Source organism: Cryptomeria japonica, chromosome 1 (assembly GCF_030272615.1).
Source record: "Cryptomeria japonica chromosome 1, Sugi_1.0, whole genome shotgun sequence".
NCBI classification, from domain to species: Eukaryota; Viridiplantae; Streptophyta; class Pinopsida; order Cupressales; family Cupressaceae; genus Cryptomeria; species Cryptomeria japonica.
The window spans coordinates 700240277-700263469 of NC_081405.1; the positions used below are offsets into that span (position 1 = coordinate 700240277).

A 23193-nucleotide genomic window follows, 5' to 3' on the forward strand; every position below is an offset into this window, starting at 1 on the left:
AGTAACAAAATCAACACTATAAAAGGTGAAAATTCTCTTATACACACTATCCCAATGTGGCACAAACACCCAAGTGTCTCATACTCAAACTACTATGAAATACATTTCCTAAGTAAACTTAAGTAAAGTGTAATAATATCCAAAATGAATTTATTCCAACATCAATCAGAAGCTCAAATTTCAACTTTATTAATGTTTTGTTGGCAGTTAAATGACATTGAACACTAATATAGCTATCATAATAGTCCTTTTTTAATTGTGAGGTGGCAAGTAAATTGATATGAAATTAATTTTGTGTTCTATAGCTTTTAAATTATTATTTTTTAAATACTTACATCAAAAATAATTGTATTTGGCAAATTTGGATTCACATTTATTAGAATAATGTGTTATAATATAATATCACATTATTATTTTAGTAGAAAAAATGAATAGCAAGAATTTAAGTCATCTATTATTGATGTCTTTCAATTAGTAAATTATTTATGCAATTCTTCACTGTTAAAAAATCAAATCACTAGTATGAACCAAATACAATATGGTCAAACACATTGTTGGCCCAAAATTACCTTATCATGACAGCTATTTAAATTTACATCCTGACATATTCTAACTACTCTTTTGCCCTCAACAAAAATAATTATTACTTCACAATTTTTATCTTCACTATACACAAGCTAATCAAATACAACTCGAAACATATCATTTCCTTTATTTTGTTTATTTTATTTTTATTTGAAAAGTTAGTTTACATCTCATTAAAAATACAAAAATAATAATTTAAAATTATTTTATTTTATTTGATAAAATTTGAGTTGATTTAAAGATAAGACAAATTAATTTTGTTTAACTTGGGTTAACTTTGAGTCTACTATCTTGTACTCTTACAAGGGCACCTAATTGTGCTACAAATGAGGTATATGTACCTTACCTCCCTTCTGGGATTTGAACTTGTGACCTCACTTTTAAGATCAACCCCACTTGTGGGATTTGAACTTGTGATCATTCTTTCAAGACCACAAGTTCACCACTAGACCAACTCTATCGAACACAATTATAAGTGATAACAGCCATTGTAACTAATAATTGTAAAATACACAATGGGTTTCATAGTTTGAACAAAAGATGCAATAACCATGAGTTTAAGAGTTAAGTACATATAAAGCCCACATCGTAATGATAAACTACACTATATTCTTAATAATAAGTTCTTGTACTTATGTGGAATGAATAAAGATGACACTTAGCTGTGGTTATTAAACAAATTGTTCGGATATGTGTTTCTTTGAAATCTGTTTCTTTTCATCATATTCCTAGGGAGTGGAATGGAATTGTAGATTGTCTAACCAAATGGGCTTTTGATCACATGCACATGCAGGATTTGAATATTGTGGATTGGGAGCAGATGCCTCCGGCTCTTGTCTCATATGTTAGATAATTTAATAGAAAATGATAGGATGGTGTAATGCTTTGTATCTCTTTTTGTGATTGAATAAATTTGTACCCCTCTTTTTAGCTTATATATTTGTAAACGTATTTTAAATATACTTTGATTTCTCCTACACAAATTTTTGTTTGTTTTGATGTATAGTTTAGCACATGAATTTCTACTCAAGCTTGCTTTCTTTAAATATTCAGTATGCTCTTAAACTGTAAAAAAAGTTAAAATGTCTGGATTAACGGGTAGGAAGCATTTTGCTGTACAAATGGATTTCATGGTTATACTATCTTCATAAATGTTTTATATATGAGAAATTAACACAGAAGTAACGTAAGGAGAATGAAACTAGAGCATTTCCATAGATTATTTATTATTTTGGAAGGATAAAAGTCATAGTGGAGATGCAACTTGCCTTTTCTTCTGTACTTTTCTCATGCAACTTTCAAATATGATGTAGTTTTCCAAATTTCTTGTTATATCCAACATCAAGGCTTTATTTCAGAGGTATCTGATGGTCAGGGCAATTTCGACAGAATTGGAGGCCTTATTTAAGGTATTTAAGGATGTTCAGATCTCCACTGATGATTTGCTTCTAAAAGGTCAAGTACTTTACAATGCATAGCATAGATATCATAAATCGTGTTTTCGCTAGCAGTATTGTCCTATTCACAGGAGGCACGAACCTTGTTCTCTTTCTTGTCACATGTTTTGCACAACTGCCCTCCCAACATTTGGCAAGAACTTCACTGCATTGTCCTATTCACAGGAGGCACGAACCTTGTTCTCTTTCTTGTCCCCTGTTTTGCACAACTGCCCTCCCAACATTTGGCAAGAACTTCACTGCAGCACAGCCCTTGTTTCTCTTAAACTCAGGTTCAATCACAGTAGAATCACTACCAAAGGGCAAAACAGCTAATTTTAGAGATTAGCTCACAACTGAGTAGAGAATGATTCAATTTATTTCCACATTTTAAAACTGACAATCTAATACTAGTAGAATAAGAAAAACTCAGCATAATAAGATAATTGAAGAGATATTTCAAAAAGCATACTCTGATGGTACCACTCAACATTGAAAGAGATATATAAATAAATCGATATATTGATTTAAGAGATTACAACAGCTTTTTGACAAATGATCAAGGATCAGATTAACTGATAATAGATGAATTACAATTGCCTCGTTACATAAGAGTGTTGTGGATACATCCACAAAACTTCTAAAAACTTACAATGCAAAACTTAAATAAAGCAACACTAAAAACAAAAAAAACTATACAAATAAGAATAATTACTAAATATTCCAACAAAAATCTTCAAAAATCCAGCAACAGATCCATTTTTTCTGTTGCCAATAAAAATTGCTTTCTGGAATAAACAATGCCCACCTCCACTTCCCATATCTATTGAAGGCTTCGTTACACCAATCCCAAGTCCTCAAGCCATAAACATCAAATTTTCCATAACCATTTCCTATTCATTTCTAGATATTGCAGGGCTTGCCAGACTGATTTCTCCACGTCCTCATTTCCTATTCATTTCTAGATATGGCAGGGCTTGCCAGACTGATTTCCCCACGTCCTCATTTGCTAAGATTGATTCTAGCACTTAAAATCATCAAACATTTCAGCAGATCCCTTTTGCTTGAATAGAAGATCCTTAGTTTACCTAGCTCCCCTGTTTGCCTTCCAATCGAACTCGCCTGAAATTGGACACAAGGAGTTAGAATCATTTTCCTTATTGGCAGAGCAAATGTTATAGCTAGAGTTTTGTAGTGTGGAAAGAAAAAACTTCGAACAGTTTTAATTAATAACAATTCTATATCTAATTCACATAAAAAATTATAAATATATATATATATATATATATATCTTTTTATTAATAAAAATAATCTTAGATTAACAAACTACGTAATATTTAAAAATAGCCATTAAACATATATATCTTTCTACTAATGAAAATAGCAGAGTTCAACTTTTTTCTTTCAAACCTTCATTGAAACCCTGTGTGCAATGTGCTTCAGGTTGCTCTCAATAAATTTTAAAAAAATTCTAGTGCAGCTTCTTTCTGCTCAATAATCTCATCCTGTTCAAAAACTTACACATAACATTTAACATTAACTTCATGTGTACATGTTTCAAAGGAAAAAGCAACATTGACTTGAAAAGCATATCCTAGAGAAAATTCCTAATTCAAAGACGAGCAGACATTAAAAAAAAGACCCACAACCTGACGGAGGAAGGATGCAGAAATATCAAAGTGAATAGAAGAATGGAATTGCTTCCAGCTCAAAGCATTTGGCCCCCAAGATTATTAGCTGTCAGAACAAAACTAAAAAAATGTTAGCATTATAGATGCTGGTTCGATATTAATTTTCAGTGCCATTCAAAAATTGTGTAAAGTAGCTTAAATATTTTTGCACATGTGCCATTCAATAATATTTTTAATTGATTTTACTGGTTTATACTAATCTTACGGTTGTACGAATATTTAAAAAATTATGAATATATTAAAAAAATTGATGTATTACAATTTATTAATATTACTATTTATTTATAACAATATTAAAAATGACATTTTTTTTATGTTGTCTTTTTATAATATTTTTGTTTAAGTGTATTTACATAACATTATAAGTATTTAGAAACAATGGATACATATATCATCTATTATCTGAGTATAAGCAAAATTCATATTTTATAAATTTTATTGACACTTGAAGATAATCTATGTCATTGATTCACATTTTTCTTCATTCTTTTCCCTTTCCCTTTTACTATATTTTTCTAATTGGTCCCAATCCACATTGTTCAATTCCTTAGGCGCTGAATCCAACCTAGCCATTCCATCTGAGTCATAAATCATTCATTTCAACCAATTGAACTTATTTTACCATTTGGTCGAAAGGTCACCATGTACAGATATTTATGAATTGGTGTTGTGTTCATGTATAAAAGAAAAATCTTTACATTCATTTTGTACACATCATGCAAGGCACAAGTGCATTCACATCAAGAGAATATCCTTCACACATTGGAACCTATTGCTAATCAATCACATTCAATTCAAATAATAGAATATACCTAGGGATCATTCCAAGGACCATGTGCATGATTGAAGCATGTTATTTGAAGTTATTTTTCAATAGTACCAACATAAAAGATGCATTGAGAGAAAAGATTGCATTGAACTAAGAATAGGATCTAGAGATCATCACAAGTCAAGATTGGAAGTGTATGACACAGTTGCAGCCACACAACAGGCCTAACCTCATATTAAGTAAAGGATAATATTTTGATTCTAATCCATAGGTTGGTTCTACACTAAGAAAGCAAGATTCATTCTCCTTGTATGCCCATGTCATTTCCAAGATCCACTATTTACATTCAATATGAAAATGTGATTTAGGTCCTTGTATGTCTAACTCCTTGCCAATTGGTCAAATGTTAGTGTTTTGCAGCATGATAAAGCTCTGGATTATTGTAGCCATGGAGGTCTGGTTTGAATTTATTTTTTGTTGGTTTAATTGCTTTAAAGATTAGTTGGCACGACAATGCTACAAAATATTGTAAAAGATTTTTGTAAGATTTTTTCTTTTATGTAAATGGGATGTTCTTGATTGAAAATGGATATTTTGAAGTACGTTTAACTACGTGATGTTTCTGCTATCTTCAATTTTCATGTGTACAAATCTAATTCTCTATTGCAGGCTCATAAGAATAGGTCCCTTCTCCTACCTATGACTATGTTTCCCAATAGATGAGCACTGGTCATTTTGACTTGGTGATCAATCTTTCTCATTTAAGTACCTCTCTTTGTTCCTTAGTAGCCCTTGAGATGATTAAACTCTGCTCAATTTCACAATTCAGTAGCATAATCTATATCAAATCTTTGTGAGCTCAAGCTAATTTGTGGAAGATTAAATTCTGCTCAACTTCACAATTCAGTTGTATAACATATATGAAATCTTTAAGAGCTTAAGCTAATTGGCATTAAGATAACTATGTAAATGTGGTTGGATATTGCATATGTACATGCCGAACATAAAGGGATTCATATAAAGAAACATAAATTTGTATTTTTAGTTGCATACTCTGTGTGCTATTATATGCATAAAAAAGGTTTTGAGGTTTTGAATCTACAAACCTGCATATTGAAGCCCTAGTAACAAGTGTTTGAGAGTTTCATGTGAACAACATGGGTTTGCTTTAAAGTCAGTCGTATTTTCCTTATTTCTCTTTTATTCTCTTATAAGAAACTTAGGAATTACCCTCCCAAATCTGACATAGCCTAAAGTCGAGAAGGGCTACCATACTTCCTATCCTTAAGTTTCCCATGGTCTAATCATGTCTCTGTCTCATTACCTTAGATTAATATCCATCCTTAACCTATGATTTTAAATGTGATGTTTAAATTGTGGGTAGCCATTTTGAAAACCAATACTATAAAAAAAAAATGTCTAATACAAATCCAAAATTTAAAATATAACGGATATTTATTATTATTATAAAAATAATAAAAAAATTTATTATAGAACTAAATTATCTATCATGCATTTTTACTATTTATAATTTAATCATACTTTCTATTATTCATTGCCTTTGATTTATCCGCCTCTAACCGATTTTAGAATCTGATAAATTTTGTATTCCTATTGCATCTATCCTTCTTAAGTTCTTAACCTAGAATCCTTCTTATTGCACCACCACAAATATATACTGCCATGGTCGAAGAAAAAAATATAAATTTTGATGAAAAGATTTACTATTTTTATTTATATAGATAAAACTAGTTCAGCACTCATTACCTTTGAGTAAGCTGACGGAAAGCCTCTAGTATGCTCCCCACTTCTCCCATCACTAACCATGCCTCTTTCACTTTTACATCTTTGTCCTCGCTGGATGCCCAAATTTCGTATCGGTCTGACTGAAGCCAATCTGAATCTTGTGGGAAGACGCCCATCCATAGCCATCTTCCATTGGCCAATTCAGTATGGAAATGATTGCCTCTGTCCGTATATATCTGGAAGAGTAATTTGGGAGAAACATATTGTATACTAAAACATATCAGAATGGCATTCGCGTTGGCGGAACTCTCTGGCCTACTCAATTTTAAGCCTCCATATAACCCAAATTCGACCACGTTTTTCAGAGGAAAAGTGGTTAAGAAGTTTTTCGGCAAGCCCACATCAATCACGGCCCTCGTGCATATTATCACTTCCCTCGGCCATTTCTGCAAATTATTTGCAAAAGGCACAGGTAAGGCAAAATCAAATGCCTCATAATAATAATATAAGACTTTTACATTTCCAATTCAACTATTTTCTATTACCTGCATGTCACTGATGAATGGTTCAATTGCTGGTCTGTCGTTTGCTACGACTACCAGCGATTTCAAATTCTCACTGTGCTCCAGAACTGCACACGGCCTCTTCGAGCTGATATATACTTCCATCTTCAATGATGTCAGTCGTTCTAAAACTTCTATCTTCTCCAATTTGTGGCATTGTTTCAATTTAAATTTTCCTACAGAAGTTAATTCTGCAAGACTTGGAAGGTGCCCAATGCGGGACAGTCCTCTATACTGATCGTCTCCAATGATCTCATACTTTCTAAACCTTCTATTTTTTCCAATTTGTGGCATTTTATCAATTCAAACTTCTTTGCAGAAGTTAATTCTACAAGACAAAGCCCATCTAAGTCTGGACAGTTACCTATGTTAAGTGTTTTCAGTGATCTCAGACCTTTCAGATTTAGCTTCTTCAATTTGGAGCAGTATTCCAAATTAATTTCTTTCAGAGAAGTCAACTCCGCAAGACCTGGAAGAGTGTCCAATTACGTACAGATAAGTATGCTGAGTATCTCCAATGATCTCAGGCTCTCTAAACCTTCTATCTTCTGCAATTTGTGGCAGCATATCAATACAAACTTCTTTAGAGAATTTAATTCTGCAAGATTTGGAATTCCATTTAATTCTGGACAATTATCTATCTTGAGTGTTTCCAGTGACCTCAGACCTTTTAGATTTTTTATCTTCTACAATTTGGAACAGTATTTCAAATTTATTTTTTTAAGAAAAATTAACTCTGCGAGACTTGAAAGGGTGTCCAATGCGAAACAGTCCTTTATGCTAAGAGTCTCCAATGATTTCAGGCTTTCTAATTCTTCTATTTTCTCCAATTTGTGACACTTATTCAATTCAGACTTCTTTAGATTAGTTAATTCTACAAGACTTGGAAGCCCATAAAATTTTGGACAGTGATATATCTCAAGCATCTCCAGTGATCTCAGACCTATTAAACTTTCTATCTTTTCCAATTTGTTGCAGTTTTTCAATTTAATTTCTTTCAGAAAAATTAATTCTGCAAGACTTGGAAGGGTATTCAATTCTATACAGTCATCTATCTGTAGAGTCTCCAATGATCTCAGGCTTTCGAAACCTCCTATCTTGTCCAATTTGTGGCACTTATTCAATTCAAACTTCTTTAGAGAAGTTAATTTGTAAGACTCGGAAGCTCATCTAATAATGGATAGATATGTATTTCCAGCATCTCTAGTGATCTTAGACTTTTTAAACTCTCTATCTTTTCCACTTTGTTGCAGTCTTTCAAATCAAATTCTTTCAAAGAAGTTAACTCTCCAAAACTTGGAAGGGTGTTCAATTCTGTACAGTCAGCTATCTGGAGTGCCTCCAATGATCTCAGGCTTTCTAAACCTCCTATCTTCTCCAATTTGTGGCACTTATTCAATTCAAACCTCTTGATAGAAGTTAATTCTGCAAGACTTGGATGCTCGTCTAATACTGGACAGTTAAATATTGTCTAGCATCTCCAGTGATCTCAGAATTTTTATACTTTCTATTTTATTCAATTCTATACAATCATCTATCTGGAGTGTCTTCAATGATCTCAGGCTTTCTAAACCTCCTATCTTGTCCAACCTGTGGCACTTATTCAACTCAAACTTCTTTAGAGAAGTTAATTCTCCAAGACTTGGAAGCACATGCAATTTTGGGCAATGATATATCTTGAGTGTCTCCAGTGATCTTAGACATTTTATACCTTCTATGTTCTCCAATTTGTTGCAGTTTTTCAATTCAATTTCTTTCACAAAAGTTAAATCTGCAAGACTTGGAAGGGTGTTCAATTCTGTACAGTCATCTATCTGGAGTGTCTCCAATGATGTCGGGCTTTCTAAACCCCCTATCTTCTCCAATTTGTGACACTTGTGCAATTCAAACTTCTTTAGAGAAGTCAATTCTGCATGATCTGGAAGTTCCTCTAATACAGTTATATAACTCAAGCATCTCTAGTAATCTCAGACTTTTTAAACCTTCTATGTTCTTCAATTTGTTGCAGTTTTTCAACCCAATTTCATTCAGAAAAGTCAACTCTGCAAGACTTGGAAGGGTGTTCAATTCTGTACGGTCATTTATCTGGAGTGTCTCCAATGATCTCAAGCTTTCTAAACCTTCTATCTTCTCCAATTTGTGGCACTTATTCAATTCAAACTTCTTTAGAGAAGTTAATTCTGCAAGACATGGAAGCTCGTCTAATACTGGACAATTACATATCCTCAGCATCTCCAGTGATCTCAAACTTTTTAAGCCTTCCATGTTCTCTAATTTGTTGCAGTTTTCCAATATAATATCTCAAATGATCATGCAGTCATCTCAGACATTTACTCAGAAGCCTGTGCCAACCTTGCAGACCATTCCACTCTGATCCATCCCATACTGCAATGGCCCTACTGCTTCTCCCTCCAATGAAGCAACCTGCTATATCCAAAAACATCTCTTTCTCTTCTTTATCTAGAGCATCATAGCTTATTTTGAGCCTCGATTTGATGTCGTCTGGCACTATTCTAGACAATTTGTCTAATTGGGATTGCCAATAATTCTGGCTAGACTCCCCGCAGAGCAGACTTCCTAAGACCTTGAGTGACAAAGGCAGACCATCACAAGCATCTGTGAACCTTTCAGCAAGTTTCTTGAATTCCAACAATGGAGAGGGTTGTCCGAATGCATGCCAACAAAAAAGCTGCTCGGCATGAGAGGGATTGAGCATTCTGATTTTATATATGGCTGAGATGCCCCAAGCTTTAAGAACATGCAACTCACATGTGGTCACAATAATAAGACTTCCATGGCCAAGGCTCTCCCTTGCTGGTAGTAGAGCATCTAATTGGTCTTTATGATCCACGTCATGTAAAACAATAAGCACAAAGATAGATCTCAAACGGCTTTTCAGAATCTCTTTGCCTTCGTCTACATTTTTAAAATCTTTGCTTTTAAGGTCAAGGTCCTTCAAAAGCTCTTTTTGTTTCTCATGTATAAGCTCTTTCCTTGCAGCTTCACGAACATCTGATACAAAACTTGACTGACCAGTGGTCAAGCATTTCTTGTTATAGAGATGCTTTGCAAGAGTGATTTTCCCTGTACCGCCCATTCCCCAGATCCCCACAATTTGTATTGGCCTAGCTGATTGAAGTGCAATCTTCTCATGAAAGTCTTGTTCAGCTTCATCCAAACCCACTGGATGCTGAGCAACATCTAATCGAATCTTCTTCAATTCTTTCAATACAAGATTCACCACATTCGTCACCACCTTCTCCTCGTCACTGAAAAAATAAACATGTGGAACAGGGTGAAGTTTTGAGAAGATAAGCGTAACCAGTCATTATCAAACAATTTTTTTATTGACTTTTTAAAATTATTAAAAAAATGGAATTCTGCATGTACTTTTGATCATCATATATTTGACATATCATCAACAATGATTTATAAATGCATCATATAATATTTTCGTACTAGATGAGGAGGTAACAAAAGTAAAGCAAAAGGTTTTATTGTATCAAAAGAATGAAGTAGGCAGTGCAATGTTTAGAGCATCACAGGCGTATAGTATGGTATGCACCTATTGTTCAGACGCAGCAAGTGCCGGTAGGACAATTCTTAGTTTCAAAATCATTTGTAGGCCTCATTTGGGTTGACCACAATGTTAGAAGAGAAGAGATTGTCATTACATACAAATTGAAACACAGAAGAATACTCATAAAAAAGTGAATTGGTGTTTGAAATGCTTCACAGGTTAAGGCATACAAATTGAGTTAGATAGAAACAAGAAAAATAAATAAAATCGGATTCATTGAAAAAAAAAGCTTGTAGGGAAAAAAAAAATTTATGTTAAATTGCATAATAGGAAAGAAGTTACGGCAAATTATGTAGGCATTGGATAATGTTTATCTATTGGTAAAACACAAAAGTAAGAAGCCTAGAAATAGTTTTTTCAACAAACAATTGTACACATTTATTTAAAAGAATTGTGTTTTATTTTGGACTTTTTTAAAATTCTTATCTATAATTCACATGTCTTCTGCATGATTTATGTAATGTATAAAATGGCTTTCATTTACGTATACATATTGACACATGTTTAAGGGTAAGCAAGAGTTTCACATTATATTGGTTAAAGTTGAATTTTGTATAATAGAAAAGAATTTTACTAATTATCCATATTTCCCAAATATAAATCAATTCAAATATATATACAATACTTCGTTTGAGCAAATATACCATACTTATTTTACAGCGTGCTGGGACTGCATATACACACCAATAAGGGCACTAGATTGGTAGAAGGAAGGTACAACAAAATATCGCGCATGCTGGAGTAAAGACATTGAATGTTCTATAGAAGGCTCAAGAAGGATGATGTAGTCAGGGGGAAGCTAATAAGACGAGCTATTGATGTGCCGTATTCATCTTGAGCGCTGATATAAGTTTTCCATTAAGTCATATCACTATCTATTTGTAAATAGAGATGTAGAGATGACTCTATGATGAAATAATAGATGGATGACATTTCATGACTTATTTATTAATTTAGTTATTTTTAAAATTTGATATAAACACGTCAACAGATATTTCTTAATGTTTTTATATAAAAATAATTAAAAATAAATATATTAATATAAAATTATGAATTGTGATTTGAAATATTAATATGAAAAATATCTACAAAATTAAATTCCAAAACATTCTCAGTTCATTTATTTTTGTTAATCAGAATATAAAAACTTATTATTACAGTCTAGGCTGAATTAACTATATTATACATTGATGATTAAAAATATTATTTAAAGAAATCTAAAGACTAATTTGGGACTTAGACTGCACAAGCTAGCCAGCTTTATGGTCACTGTTACTAGATGAAATTTAAACCCCATATTTTGTAAGACTTGTTGCCGTATTTTATAAGACTTATTACTGTAATTTGTAATCTACGAAATATAAAACATAATTTAATTTGATTATATTATCAATTTGAAGACTCTGACTTTATTTTTCATTTACACGAGTGTCTATTCATATATAAAACACTCATATATAAATCTATATGTTTGGTACAATTCATGTAATGTCTTCTATTAGATTTAGTTTTGTTTTAATCATAATTAATCTTTTTCTCTGTATTTATGATTTAAACTAACTCGATTAAGAGACAAGTCTATCTTAACGTGAATCAAATCTGTGGTATTCACTCATTCCTAAATCTACCAAGTACTTGCTAATTTTACCATACTAGACAATATAATTAATGTTATTCTGATTCATTATAAATCATTTACATATTTAGTCATCACTAATTACTGCAGAGCAGTTTCTAAAAGACAATGATTATGATTATTACACTAATATTTATTATTATATGAATATCTATATTTATAACCCTTATATTAAGATCTAGATTTTGATTATTATTAAATTCTGCATATGATCATTATGGCTTCAAATCTTAATCATCATATTGAGCACATCACTGTACATGTCACCAAGAATAAGGATGTTACTACCTGCAACTTAATAACAGTCCTAATGTGATCTGATCTGGACAATTTTGCTGACGATTATTATATAGATAAAACTATTATCCTTTTCAGACTTGAAGTTAAATAAATAAATGAGTTAAATTATATTTTCTAATTACTGATTATATAAATTAATAATACCATCACAGCCTAAAAGCAATAATGATATTTAGTGGTTGTAAGGGCAGACAGATCTGGTCTGCCACTATAGAAGAAAATAAGAACGACTGCCATGCGTGTTGCAGTCTATATTAACATTACTATAAAATTCTACAAACATTATTAGACTTCCTAGCTAAGCCTACGTATTCAGCCTTGCTATGCGTGATGGAAAATCATCCCAGTTGGCTGCTCTTTGCCTTATAATAGCTATTTAATTCGGGACTGAAAATAAAGAATGCTCCATCCATACCCTTTGAAAGGATGTTCGATATTTCTTTAATACAGCCCGAAGAGATATGAATATGAAAGTTGCAACTCTTCATTATCTTTAGTAGATCGCACCCTTTGGCTAATGATTATTTAATTCTTGGTGATCGTGCCTATCCCTCCTAATTAATTGTTACCTTAGTTAATCTTTATTTTTCTTAGGCGATGACCAAAGAATAGTAAGTCGACACTTCAGCGATCACTGTAATCCAAGGTTGCATGGGTACTCGTACCCAGCCCCTGGGTATTCGTACCGGAGACTCGGACGCATATCCCGCACCGGAAACTTGGTTGGAAACATCTTCATAGAGAGGAGACTTCTCACTAACGTATCCGCCTCTCTCCCACTGTCTCCAAGCCCAACAAAAAAAAAGGAAACCTTAAAATGTTAAAAAACAAACAAACACAGGGAACAAAATAGTCAAAATGTAGTACAAACGGAAGAAAAACAATGCTCAAAACAAATGCAGGTCACAAGGATTTCTTAAAACGTTGCAACAACCATTACTAAATTATTATATTATATTTAATGTTCAATGTCATTATATTTTCAGAATTTCTATAAATTATTAAATTATATTTAAAAGAAATTGGCGTCTCCAAGTACCCACGTCTCCTATTTTGAAAAAATAGCCGTACCAGTACCAGCACCAGTCTCCAAAGTCTCCAAGTACCCCCGTACCCGTGCAACCTTGCTGTAATCATAACATACTTCTCGTGGCTGCATATTTCATTGTAGTGAAATCGCTGCTAGTAAAGAATAGACGTCACTGCTTTTATTGTATCAGAATGGCCTTCTCTTTAATAATGCTCTTATCTCAGAATTGATGCCATTGTTTATAAACCATTATATTTTACAAGTATTTTGAAGTCGTTGTTGTTGTCTAACTATTGCCCATCATAATGTTCACCTAAGTCGCTCTAACTGTGTAATTAGATGTCTCTTTAACCAAACTCAGCGTCTTCTATACTGTCTTCTTTTATTGCCGTTTAAGAAGGTCCTATCTCATCATTATCTCCAATATAATTGCTGGTGTGTTTATCTGCCTTTTGTTAGTCCGTATCACTACTTTGTTCTTATTAGACACCAACCCCTTATCTGGGCTATTGTATGATTTACATATGCCTTAGTTTCTTATTCAGTTCCTTAGTTGTAACCATATGGATGTTAATTGAATAATATGTTTTAAACTTTCTCTTTATCTATTATTGGTATTATGTAACTTATTACTTTAATCACTTGGAAACGCTACCCCAGCTACCAATCTTGATCCAAACATTGTTCATTGTTTGTTATTTCTGGGGACAAAGATGGGGGCATCACAATTTATGTGTGTAATGCATGGTATAATTGACTTTGGGCATGACTAACTAATTATGCTGCCTTTCTTTATTTGGGGTTAAGGTATCATTTTTATGTGGCAATTAGAAGTAACAAATTTAATGGTGACACATTTAATAGATAAATTGAAAAGAACATCCAGACAAAAAAAAGGAATTTTTTCTTAATTGATTGATGTAAAAGATTAATACAATCAATTTTCATAATCCATATGATTATCTCTGCAGTTTCTGAATTTGATTATGTGTCAATGTTTTTATCATTAACATTTTGAATCACATTTTGTGATTCATCATCGGATGTAAAAGAGTTACAAAAAATGTGAAATCTTATAATTCTTTTTTATTGTAACTCTCTTTCATCTTGATGATAAATCACACAGTATTAACATTGATGATAAAAAATTAACATTCAATCAAATTCAAAAATTACAAAAATAATACAAAAGATCAAAAAATAAAAAAATAACAGTCTATTCAAAGAAGAAGTAAGATACAATAAAGATTTGAAAGCTAAATGAAGGACAACGATTATTTAGCACTTACGCTTGGTTATTAATTGTCTCGCCAGTGTATAAGGAAGCTTTATGGAGTGCCAACTTCCAGCTTTTAAGCTTTTCTGAGCTGTATCTGCACAGATGGAACAGAACAGAACAAACTTAGCTCTGATGTATGACAGATAAAAAGGAGAAAACAATGATAAATAGGAAAATATATATTTCTTAATTTAAAAAATTAATATTTACGGTCAAACAAGCATTCAATAGACAATACAAAGGAGCAATATTTGAGGTATACCTGCTCTTCTTTTCATGCTTGAAGAAGGCATCTGCATAAATGTCTTTTCCTTCAATCACCCATCTTAATGTAGAAGGCTCAAAATGATAGAAAATGGTGATAAATTTGACGCCAGTTTGCAGCATAAATGTTAGCTCAGCCAACCACCAAGGAGAGTGTGCATAATTCTCAGAAAAAATGGCGATGTGAAGCGAAGCACTATCCATTGCTTCTAACTTCTTGTAGATAGTGTTGACCAACCTGTATTTAACATCATTTCCACAATGACTGATAAAGACATCGCAGGGTATGTGTTTCATTCCGGAGGAAGATTCAGCAAGATCAGGTGCGGAAATTATTAGGCCATCAAAAGCACTTCTTCTGGGATAAACTTGTTGTCCAGATGCAATAGAAGCAGGTAGGGCATTTCTCAGGCCATCAAAAGCACTTATTACGGGATACACTTGTTGGCCGGATGCAGCAGGGGCAGGTACGGCATTTCTCAGGCCATCAGAAGCATTTCGTAGGCCATATTTGGGTTGTCCAGTGGTAATAGAAGGGGTTGTCATAATGATCAGATACAAAGAAGAATGCTGATAAAAGCGGCTAGGGTTTTAAAATGCTTGACAGGCTCAGCAGAGGTTTTGCTATAGATTGAGGGTATTAGAAGGGGTTGCCATAATGATCAGATACAAAGAAGAATGCTGATAAAAGCGGCTAGGGTTCTAAAATGCTTGACAGGCTCAGCAGAGGTTTTGCTGTAGATTGAGGCTAAAAGAAACCAGGAAAATAAACAAATCTAGCTTAAAGCATAAATACTTGAAAAACAAAAGGCTAATCTAATGTTACCTAGTGGTGTGATGAAGCGCAGACGGAGTCCAGTTGCATAGAAATAAAGGAAAGTAGCGAGCAAGAATGAGTGTATAGCATTTGTTGAAGAAAAGCAAAGGAAAGAAGGGGGAAGCATCTTTTAGGTCTCTTTCACCGACTTTCCACTGAACCATGTGAAAGGGCGGGTCAGTGTACTGTTTTGTGAGAAGTGGGGTCATGTTGAATGCTTCAAAACAAGGTGAAAAGACTAGATGGAGCAATGGATAGATGTGCTGTATGGACCAAAACATCTTCACCGTGTGAATGCCCTGTTCAAAAGTCAATCTACTACCTTTCAAGTATTAGGCTTCCAAAAAAATTAGAAAATTTAGTTTGGAAATTTTAAAGCTAGGTATGCTTTCATGAATTTTATAGTGGAATTTCAGTTCAAGAGTTTAAGTTTCAAAATTATGAAAGTTGGTGATGGGAATATAATATTTTTGTTTTCTACAAGGAAGATCCTTTCAAGTATTAGGCTTCCAAAAAAATTAGAAAATTTAGTTTGGAAATTTTAAAGCTAGGTATGCTTTCATGAATTTTATAGTGGAATTTCAGTTCAAGAGTTTAAGTTTCAAAATTATGAAAGTTGGTGATGGGAATATAATATTTTTGTTTTCTACAAGGAAGAGGGATCGGTAGTCGTGAGGACTAATTTAGTCAATTTTGTCAACATGTAGCCATCACATGGAATATCGTAAGACCTTTGTTTTTTTTAGAAATGTAAAATGGACATTTAACTACCTACAACCAAGGTTTGAAGGCATTACTCATCATGCAACTCGGTGAAATATCATATCTATTGGGAAGTGTCTAAAAAATGACTTTTTAAAAATTCGACCAAAACTTAATCTAAAAATCCTCAATACTTGAACACTAAAATACCATTTGTTATAAAAATATGACCATATTTTTCTTCTAAGCTTAACTTATTGACCAATCAATTGATCCTAATTCTTTTTAAAAACACTTATTATTGTTATATCTTATCTCTATATTCAACTAAGAAGAACTAATAGTTGAACACTTTTACAGAATTTTTGTTCATAAAATAACATATTTTTACATTAAAAAAATAACTTATATTATAACATAATCATACCTAAACTTGTTTTAATCCTATTCTTCGGCCTTGACCTATGCTTCTAGCTTTTATCCCGCGAGACGATCCTGGACTTAGGACTCTGCTACTGGGTGTTAGTTCTTGCATTCCTATCAACATAATTTGGAGCGGGAACAATCTCACTACCGGGAAAGCTTCGATTCCTTCTCCGAAGGACTTTCCCAACTTATTATTTCTTAGGGGCCATGGGAACCTTCCCTAAATAGCCATAGAGAACTATACTAGCAACCAGGGGCACCCTCTGAACCGGAATATAGTGAGAAGGGGCAAATGCAGCACCTAAAGATCGGAAGAATATGCCCAAAACCAGGTGCACGAGTAGATTAAGCATTGGAAATGGAAATTTAAATGTGAATGAATGATTTTTATTGTTTCATTGTGAAATTGGGGATTGTCATTGTTGATGAACAATCGAGTGCAAGTGAATGCAGGAACAGGTGAACGTGGATGAAGGCGAGAACTTGGTTCAGGTAGAGTTGTTTTAGCTTTTCAAATTCAGTAATGGAGATGGAATCTCACACACCACAGTAGTTGCATCGAATGCATGTTGCATACATAAATGATTATTTGATACGAAGGATGTAATTTTACATGAAGAGTTAAATTTGATGTCATTGTTTTAAAAATAGATTGATTTAATGCTTTTAAATGATTAAGCATGTATTTTGATGTTTGTTTGTATATACATTATTTATGCAAATGGAGTAATTGTCTTCAAAATGAAATAGATGAAGTGCAATGTTTATATTTCATCATTTGAAATATATATATATATATATGAATTGACTTGCCTAATGAAGCATATTTCGTGCTTTGAAAAACATCGAATTTTGTTTAATGCTAAGGAGTCAATATGTAGTAAGCTCGGCTTAGCATACTATGCATTGAATAAACCGAATATGGAATGCAAAGCACAGTCAATTTGGGAGACTTGGTAAACCAAACTGCTAGTTGAAGTGGAACTCGTGGCAAGTCTAGAGAGTTGTATGCAATGCATGGGGGGGGTTAAGCCTGAACCATGCCAGTCACTACTGTTAACACTAGTAGAAACCGCCACCACTACCTTTGAATAAATGCAAGCTTTAGTTAAACGGTTAATATCCAAGTGTTAAGCCACGAATTCAAGGAGAAAACTAATGCCTTCAACATTATAGGTGATACATGTTTTTTTTAGAAAACACAGAGAATACTCTTCATACATCCATGCCAATTTGGAAAAAGAGATCAGAAAGAGAAAGAGAGGGAAATCGATATCATCATTCAGGTTTTTGATCATTCCAACACATGAGAATCAATTTTCTAAGGTAGGCCAATGTTCCAATTTGCTTAAAACATGAATGGTATAAAAATCATTTCTTTCGAATAAAATCTCAGTCTAAATCATTTTCTTGAAGTATAAATGTCTTTTCACTGTCAATTTAGAACTCCATTTTGGTAAAATTATATCTTTGTTTGTTGTAAAATTTATCTTTGATTGGCTGAAGATCAAATCAGCACTTTAGATCTAGTCAAAATTTACGAAATAGAAGAAGATAAAATTCTTTTTAGATTATATCTCTTTTAAATAATCTTATTTTGTTTATCTCTGTTAGGTAAAAGCTCTTTGTTTGTTTTGGTTTCAAATATGTAGAAATAACAGTGAATTATCTCAACACAGTATATATATATATATATACACACGCGCGCGTACATACACTGAGTATTAAAAAGATGGGTTTTCATTATATGCTAGTAAATGTATTCTCAGATTTCAACTTGAGAAGAAAAAACATGTTGATTTGTACCAAACTAGTTCAAAACTGTAGAAAACTGTAGAAAACATGTCAGCAAGCAAGATTAGTCATATAACATGAAAGTGAAGATACATTCATGTAAACTTGAATTATGAAAATGTTACTATTGTTATTGAAACATAAACAAAGTTTGAATTTAGTTGTTGGAAATCTTAAACATAGAAGTTAAATAACAAAAACAATGAGATTGTACATACATAAAATAAAATTAGAACCATATAGGAACATAGAATTTAAGAACGTGTGCTCACATCTTCATTTGTGTATTCTTTATATGCAAATATGTGCATACATGTGTTACACCTTCTTTTCTTCATTTTACTATTTTTTTAATGTTGAAAACGAAAAGATCATTTTATTGAGAAAAGATTTATATTTATTGTTTGCATGTGAATGATAGAGCATGTCATATAATTTAAAGATATTCTATGAAAGGAATAGGCATGCTAGATAAATGAATATGCTAGTCATGTGTTTTATGGGAAAGTATACATTCCGGGACGGGTGTCGAATATGGGGTTTAGAGAGTATAGTTTGCTTTTCCAAACTATTTTATTACTATGCATGGCATTATACTCGGTCGAGTAACTTATTGACCATTAAAATAGATGGATGTATTTATGACTCTCTACCATATCCTTGTATTGATCTTACTTCTTTCTTAAATGAGTTAGAATAAATGAAAATGCATGTATCTTACTAGGCACACACCAAGATTCCATCTTGCATATCAAATTCTTCTTGCTAAGCAATTTGTGCAGGGTCGGGTATTCTAGATTGATTTAGAATTTCAGGGAAGCGTATGCTTCTAGGTTGGGTTGAAAAAGCACATGAATCTTGTTCTCGTCTCCATTCGAAGGATTGAATTGAAGATAGCCAAAGGATTGAAGATTAAAGGACAAATCTCATCCCTTAATGAGTTATTTATCTTGTATATGTAATGTTTAAACTTGAGGCAATTGAATGCCTAAGTTATGTAATGAAATTATGAATAATGAAAAGTATGATTGAAATACTATGAAAGAGTACTCTATCTCGTGAGAATACTATTTTATATCTCTTTATATCTATTTGAAAGTTAAATGAAGGAGAACGATTATTTAGCACTTACGCTTGGTTATTAATTGTCTCGCCAGTGTATAATGAAGCTTCATGGAGTGCCAACTTCCAGCTTTTAAGCTTTTCTAAGCCGAATATGCATAGATGGAACATAATAGAACAAACTTAGCTCTGATGTATGACAAATAAAAAGGAGAAAACAATGATAAATAGGAAAATATATATTTCTCAATTTAAAAAATCAATATTTACGGTCAAACAAGCATCCAATAGACAATACAAAGGAACAATATTTGAGGTATACCTACTCTTCTTTTCATGCTTGAAGAAGGCATCTACATAAATGCCTTTTCCTTCAATCGCCCATCCCAATGTAGGAGGCTCAACATGATAGAAAATGGAGATAAATTTGAAGCCAGTTTGCAGCATAAATGTTAGCTCAACCAAACACCAAGGAGAGTGTGCATAATTCTCAAAAAAAATGGCAATGTGAAGCGAAGCACTATCCATTGCTTCTTGTAAAGCAACAGGGAAAAAATCCCCAAACTCTAGTTCATTTTTGTCCAAAAAAACTCTTAGCCCAGTACCATCTAACTTCTTGTAGATAGTGTTGGCCAACCTGTATTTAACATCATTTCCACAATGACTGATAAAGACTTTGTAGGGTAGGTGTTTCATTCCGGAGGAGGATTCAGTAAGATCAGGTGGGGAAATTATTAGGCCATCAAAAGCACTTCTTATGGGATAAACTTGTTGTCCATATGCAATAGAAGCAGGTAGGGCAATTCCCAGGCCATCAAAGGCACTTATTACGAGATACACTTGTTGGTCAGATGCAGCAGGGGCAGGTACGACATTTCTCAGGCCATCAGAAGCATTTCATAGGCCATATTTGGGTTGTCCAGTGGTATTAGAAGGGGTTGCCATAATGATCAGATACAAAGAAGAATGTTGATAAAAGTGGCTAGGGTTTTAAAATGCTTGACAGGCTCAGTAGAGGTTTTGCTATAGATTGAGGGTATTAGAAGGGGTTTCCATAATGATTAGATACAAAGAAGAATGTTGATAAAAGCGGCTAGGGTTTTAAAATGCTTAACAAGCTCAACAGAGGTTTTGCTATAGATTGAGGCTAAAAGAAACAAGGAAAATAAACAAATCTAGCTTAAAATAGAAATACTTAAAAAACAAAAGGCTAATCTAATGTTACCTAGTGGTGTGATGCAGCGCATACGGAGTCCAGTTGCATAGAAATAAAGGAAAGTAGCGAGCAAGAATGAGTGGATAGCATTTGTTGGAGAAAAGCACAGGAAAGAAGGGGGAAGCATCTTTTAGGTCTCTTTCACCGACTTTCCGCTGAACCATGTGAAAGGGCGAGTCAGTGTACTATTTTGTGAGAAGTGGGGTCATGTTGAATGCTTCAAAACAAGGTGAAAAGACCAGATGGAGCAATGGATAGATGTGTTGTATGGACCAAAACATCTTCATCATGTGAATGCCCGGTTCAAAAGTCAATCTAGTACCTTTCAAGTATTATAAAAAGTAGAATTTCAGAAAGGAACCAGACTTCTCCTTGCACATTTTTCCATTTCATTATTAGGTTGGGTCTCATATGGACGGGGCTTCCTAAAAAATTAGAATTGGAGTTGTTTGAAAAAAATTTAGAAAATTTCAAAGTTGTGCTTGGGTGAACTCACAATAATGGTTCCCACTTTTTTGCCACTTTTGACACTGAGATGTACATTTTTAAAATAATCTTCAACTTCCGAGAACTATAACTTTTAAACTATTAAAAATTTGAAGATGATGTAAATTAGTGATTTCTAGCATTTTGTTTGTAGATTCTATATACATTTTTTTCAAATTTTTTTGAAAGATTTTTTAAAAAATTTTCCATCTCCCTCGAAAAGTAGTTTTTTACAACAAACTACATTTTTTAAGAGTGATGTGCCTTCCGTAACGCATAACTTTTTTTCTATAAATGATAAAAACTCAATTCTTTCAAATTTTGGTTTGTAACATCAATATCCAGGGCATGCATTTGGTTTTATAGTGATATGTTCAATATTTTTCATTTTATAAAGTTTTGAAGTCCGACTAGTCATAATTCAAACATAGGTTTACGTTTGAACACATAACTTGTTCTATATAAATCGAAATTCAATTTTTTTTTTTTTGTTAGAAAGAAGACATCAATACCAAGGGCATAGATATTTTTCAAAATTTTTTTGAATTAGTTTCTTATTTTTCCCAATGCGTTGAACAGAGAAGTTCATGTTCGGTTAAAAACCAACTTTTAATAAAATTAAAAAATCAAGAACATAATAAATTCAAAATATAACAAAATTATATCCGTTGGAAAGCTTGTTTTGAGTACTACCATCTAATATTTTTGGGTTATGAAGATTATTTCATTCGTGTATTGAACCAGAGCTCCGAAGTCATTAATTCTTCAGAACTCTGAAATTTTTTGGGAGAAACTTCCAATTTTGGGGTTTCGATCGAACACATGTTCGATCGGATTGGGTTCGCTCGAACCAAAAGGGGTTCGAGCGAACCCCCATTCGCTCGAACAAGTGAGCTCATTTTGGCACGTTTGATGTTCGAGCGAACCCAACTGAACAGTTTGGTTCGCTCGGACTCCCAGGGGTAGTCCGAGCGAACATTTGTAGTTCGCTCGAACACTGGCAAATCCGAAATTCCCACTTTCGCCAAATTCCTTCGTTGGCAAAAGTGGGAACCAGCTTTGTGAATTCACCCGCTTTCATGAATTTTGTAGGTAGTGGAGTTCAATTCAAAGTTTAAGTTTCAAAACTATGAAAGCTGGTGATCTGAATATAATACTTTTATTTCTATAAAGAAGAGGGATCAGTAGTCGTGAGGGCTACTTTCGTCAATTTCTTCAACATGTAGGCATCACATGGAATATCGTAAGACCTTCATTTTTTTTAGAAATGTAAAATGGACATTTAACTACCTACAACCAAGGTTTGAAGGCATGACTCATCATGCAACTCGGTGAAATATCACATCTATTGCGAAGTGTCCAAAAAAATGACTTTTTAAGATTCAACCAAAACTTATTCTAAAACTCCTCAATACAAATACCATTTGTTATAAAAATATGTCCATATTTTTCTTCTAAACTTAACTTATTGATCAATAAAGTGATCCTAATTCTTTTTAAAAACACTTATTATTGTTATATCTTATTTCTATATTCAACTAAGAAGAACTAATAATTGAACATCTCCTTTGTTAAAGGTTTCAGGTCCTGAAAACCTGTTTTTCTTATTAATTAGAACTAATAATTGAACACTTTTACAAAAATTTTGTTTATAAAATAACGTATTTTTACATAAAAAATCACTTATATTATAACATAATCATACCTAAACTTGTTTTAATATTATTCTATATTTTTCACTAGTTTTTAAAAAGTGTTTTATCTCTTTTTTATTATATATAACTAACCTAATTTATTACATACTAGAACTT

The 23193-nt window shown here is 32.8% G+C and overlaps 1 protein-coding gene across 3 annotated transcripts; it reads right to left on the reverse strand.

The window, feature by feature from the left end:
• Positions 1-2523: 2523 nt before the first annotated feature.
• On the reverse strand, positions 2524-15920 carry LOC131044641 (disease resistance protein RPV1). Of its 3 annotated transcripts, XR_009105693.2 has the most exons (5): positions 15706-15759; positions 14626-14709; positions 3671-3758; positions 3432-3526; positions 2524-3143 (listed from the first exon to the last, which is right to left on the reverse strand). XR_009105693.2 is itself a non-coding variant. In XM_057978004.2 (4 exons), exons 1-4 carry the CDS (start codon positions 15903-15905, stop codon positions 9108-9110), a joined length of 1476 nt encoding a protein of 491 aa, XP_057833987.2. In that variant the 5' UTR covers positions 15906-15920; the 3' UTR covers positions 8112-9107. The 3 variants fall into 3 exon arrangements, 2 of the variants coding, with proteins under 2 accessions (XP_057833987.2, XP_057833986.2); XM_057978004.2 differs by lacking the exons at positions 2524-3143; positions 3432-3526; positions 3671-3758 and adding exons at positions 8112-10059; positions 14878-15117 and having other exon boundaries at positions 15706-15920; XM_057978003.2 differs by lacking the exons at positions 2524-3143; positions 3432-3526; positions 3671-3758 and adding an exon at positions 8112-10059 and having other exon boundaries at positions 14878-15781.
• Positions 15921-23193: the final 7273 nt, after the last annotated feature.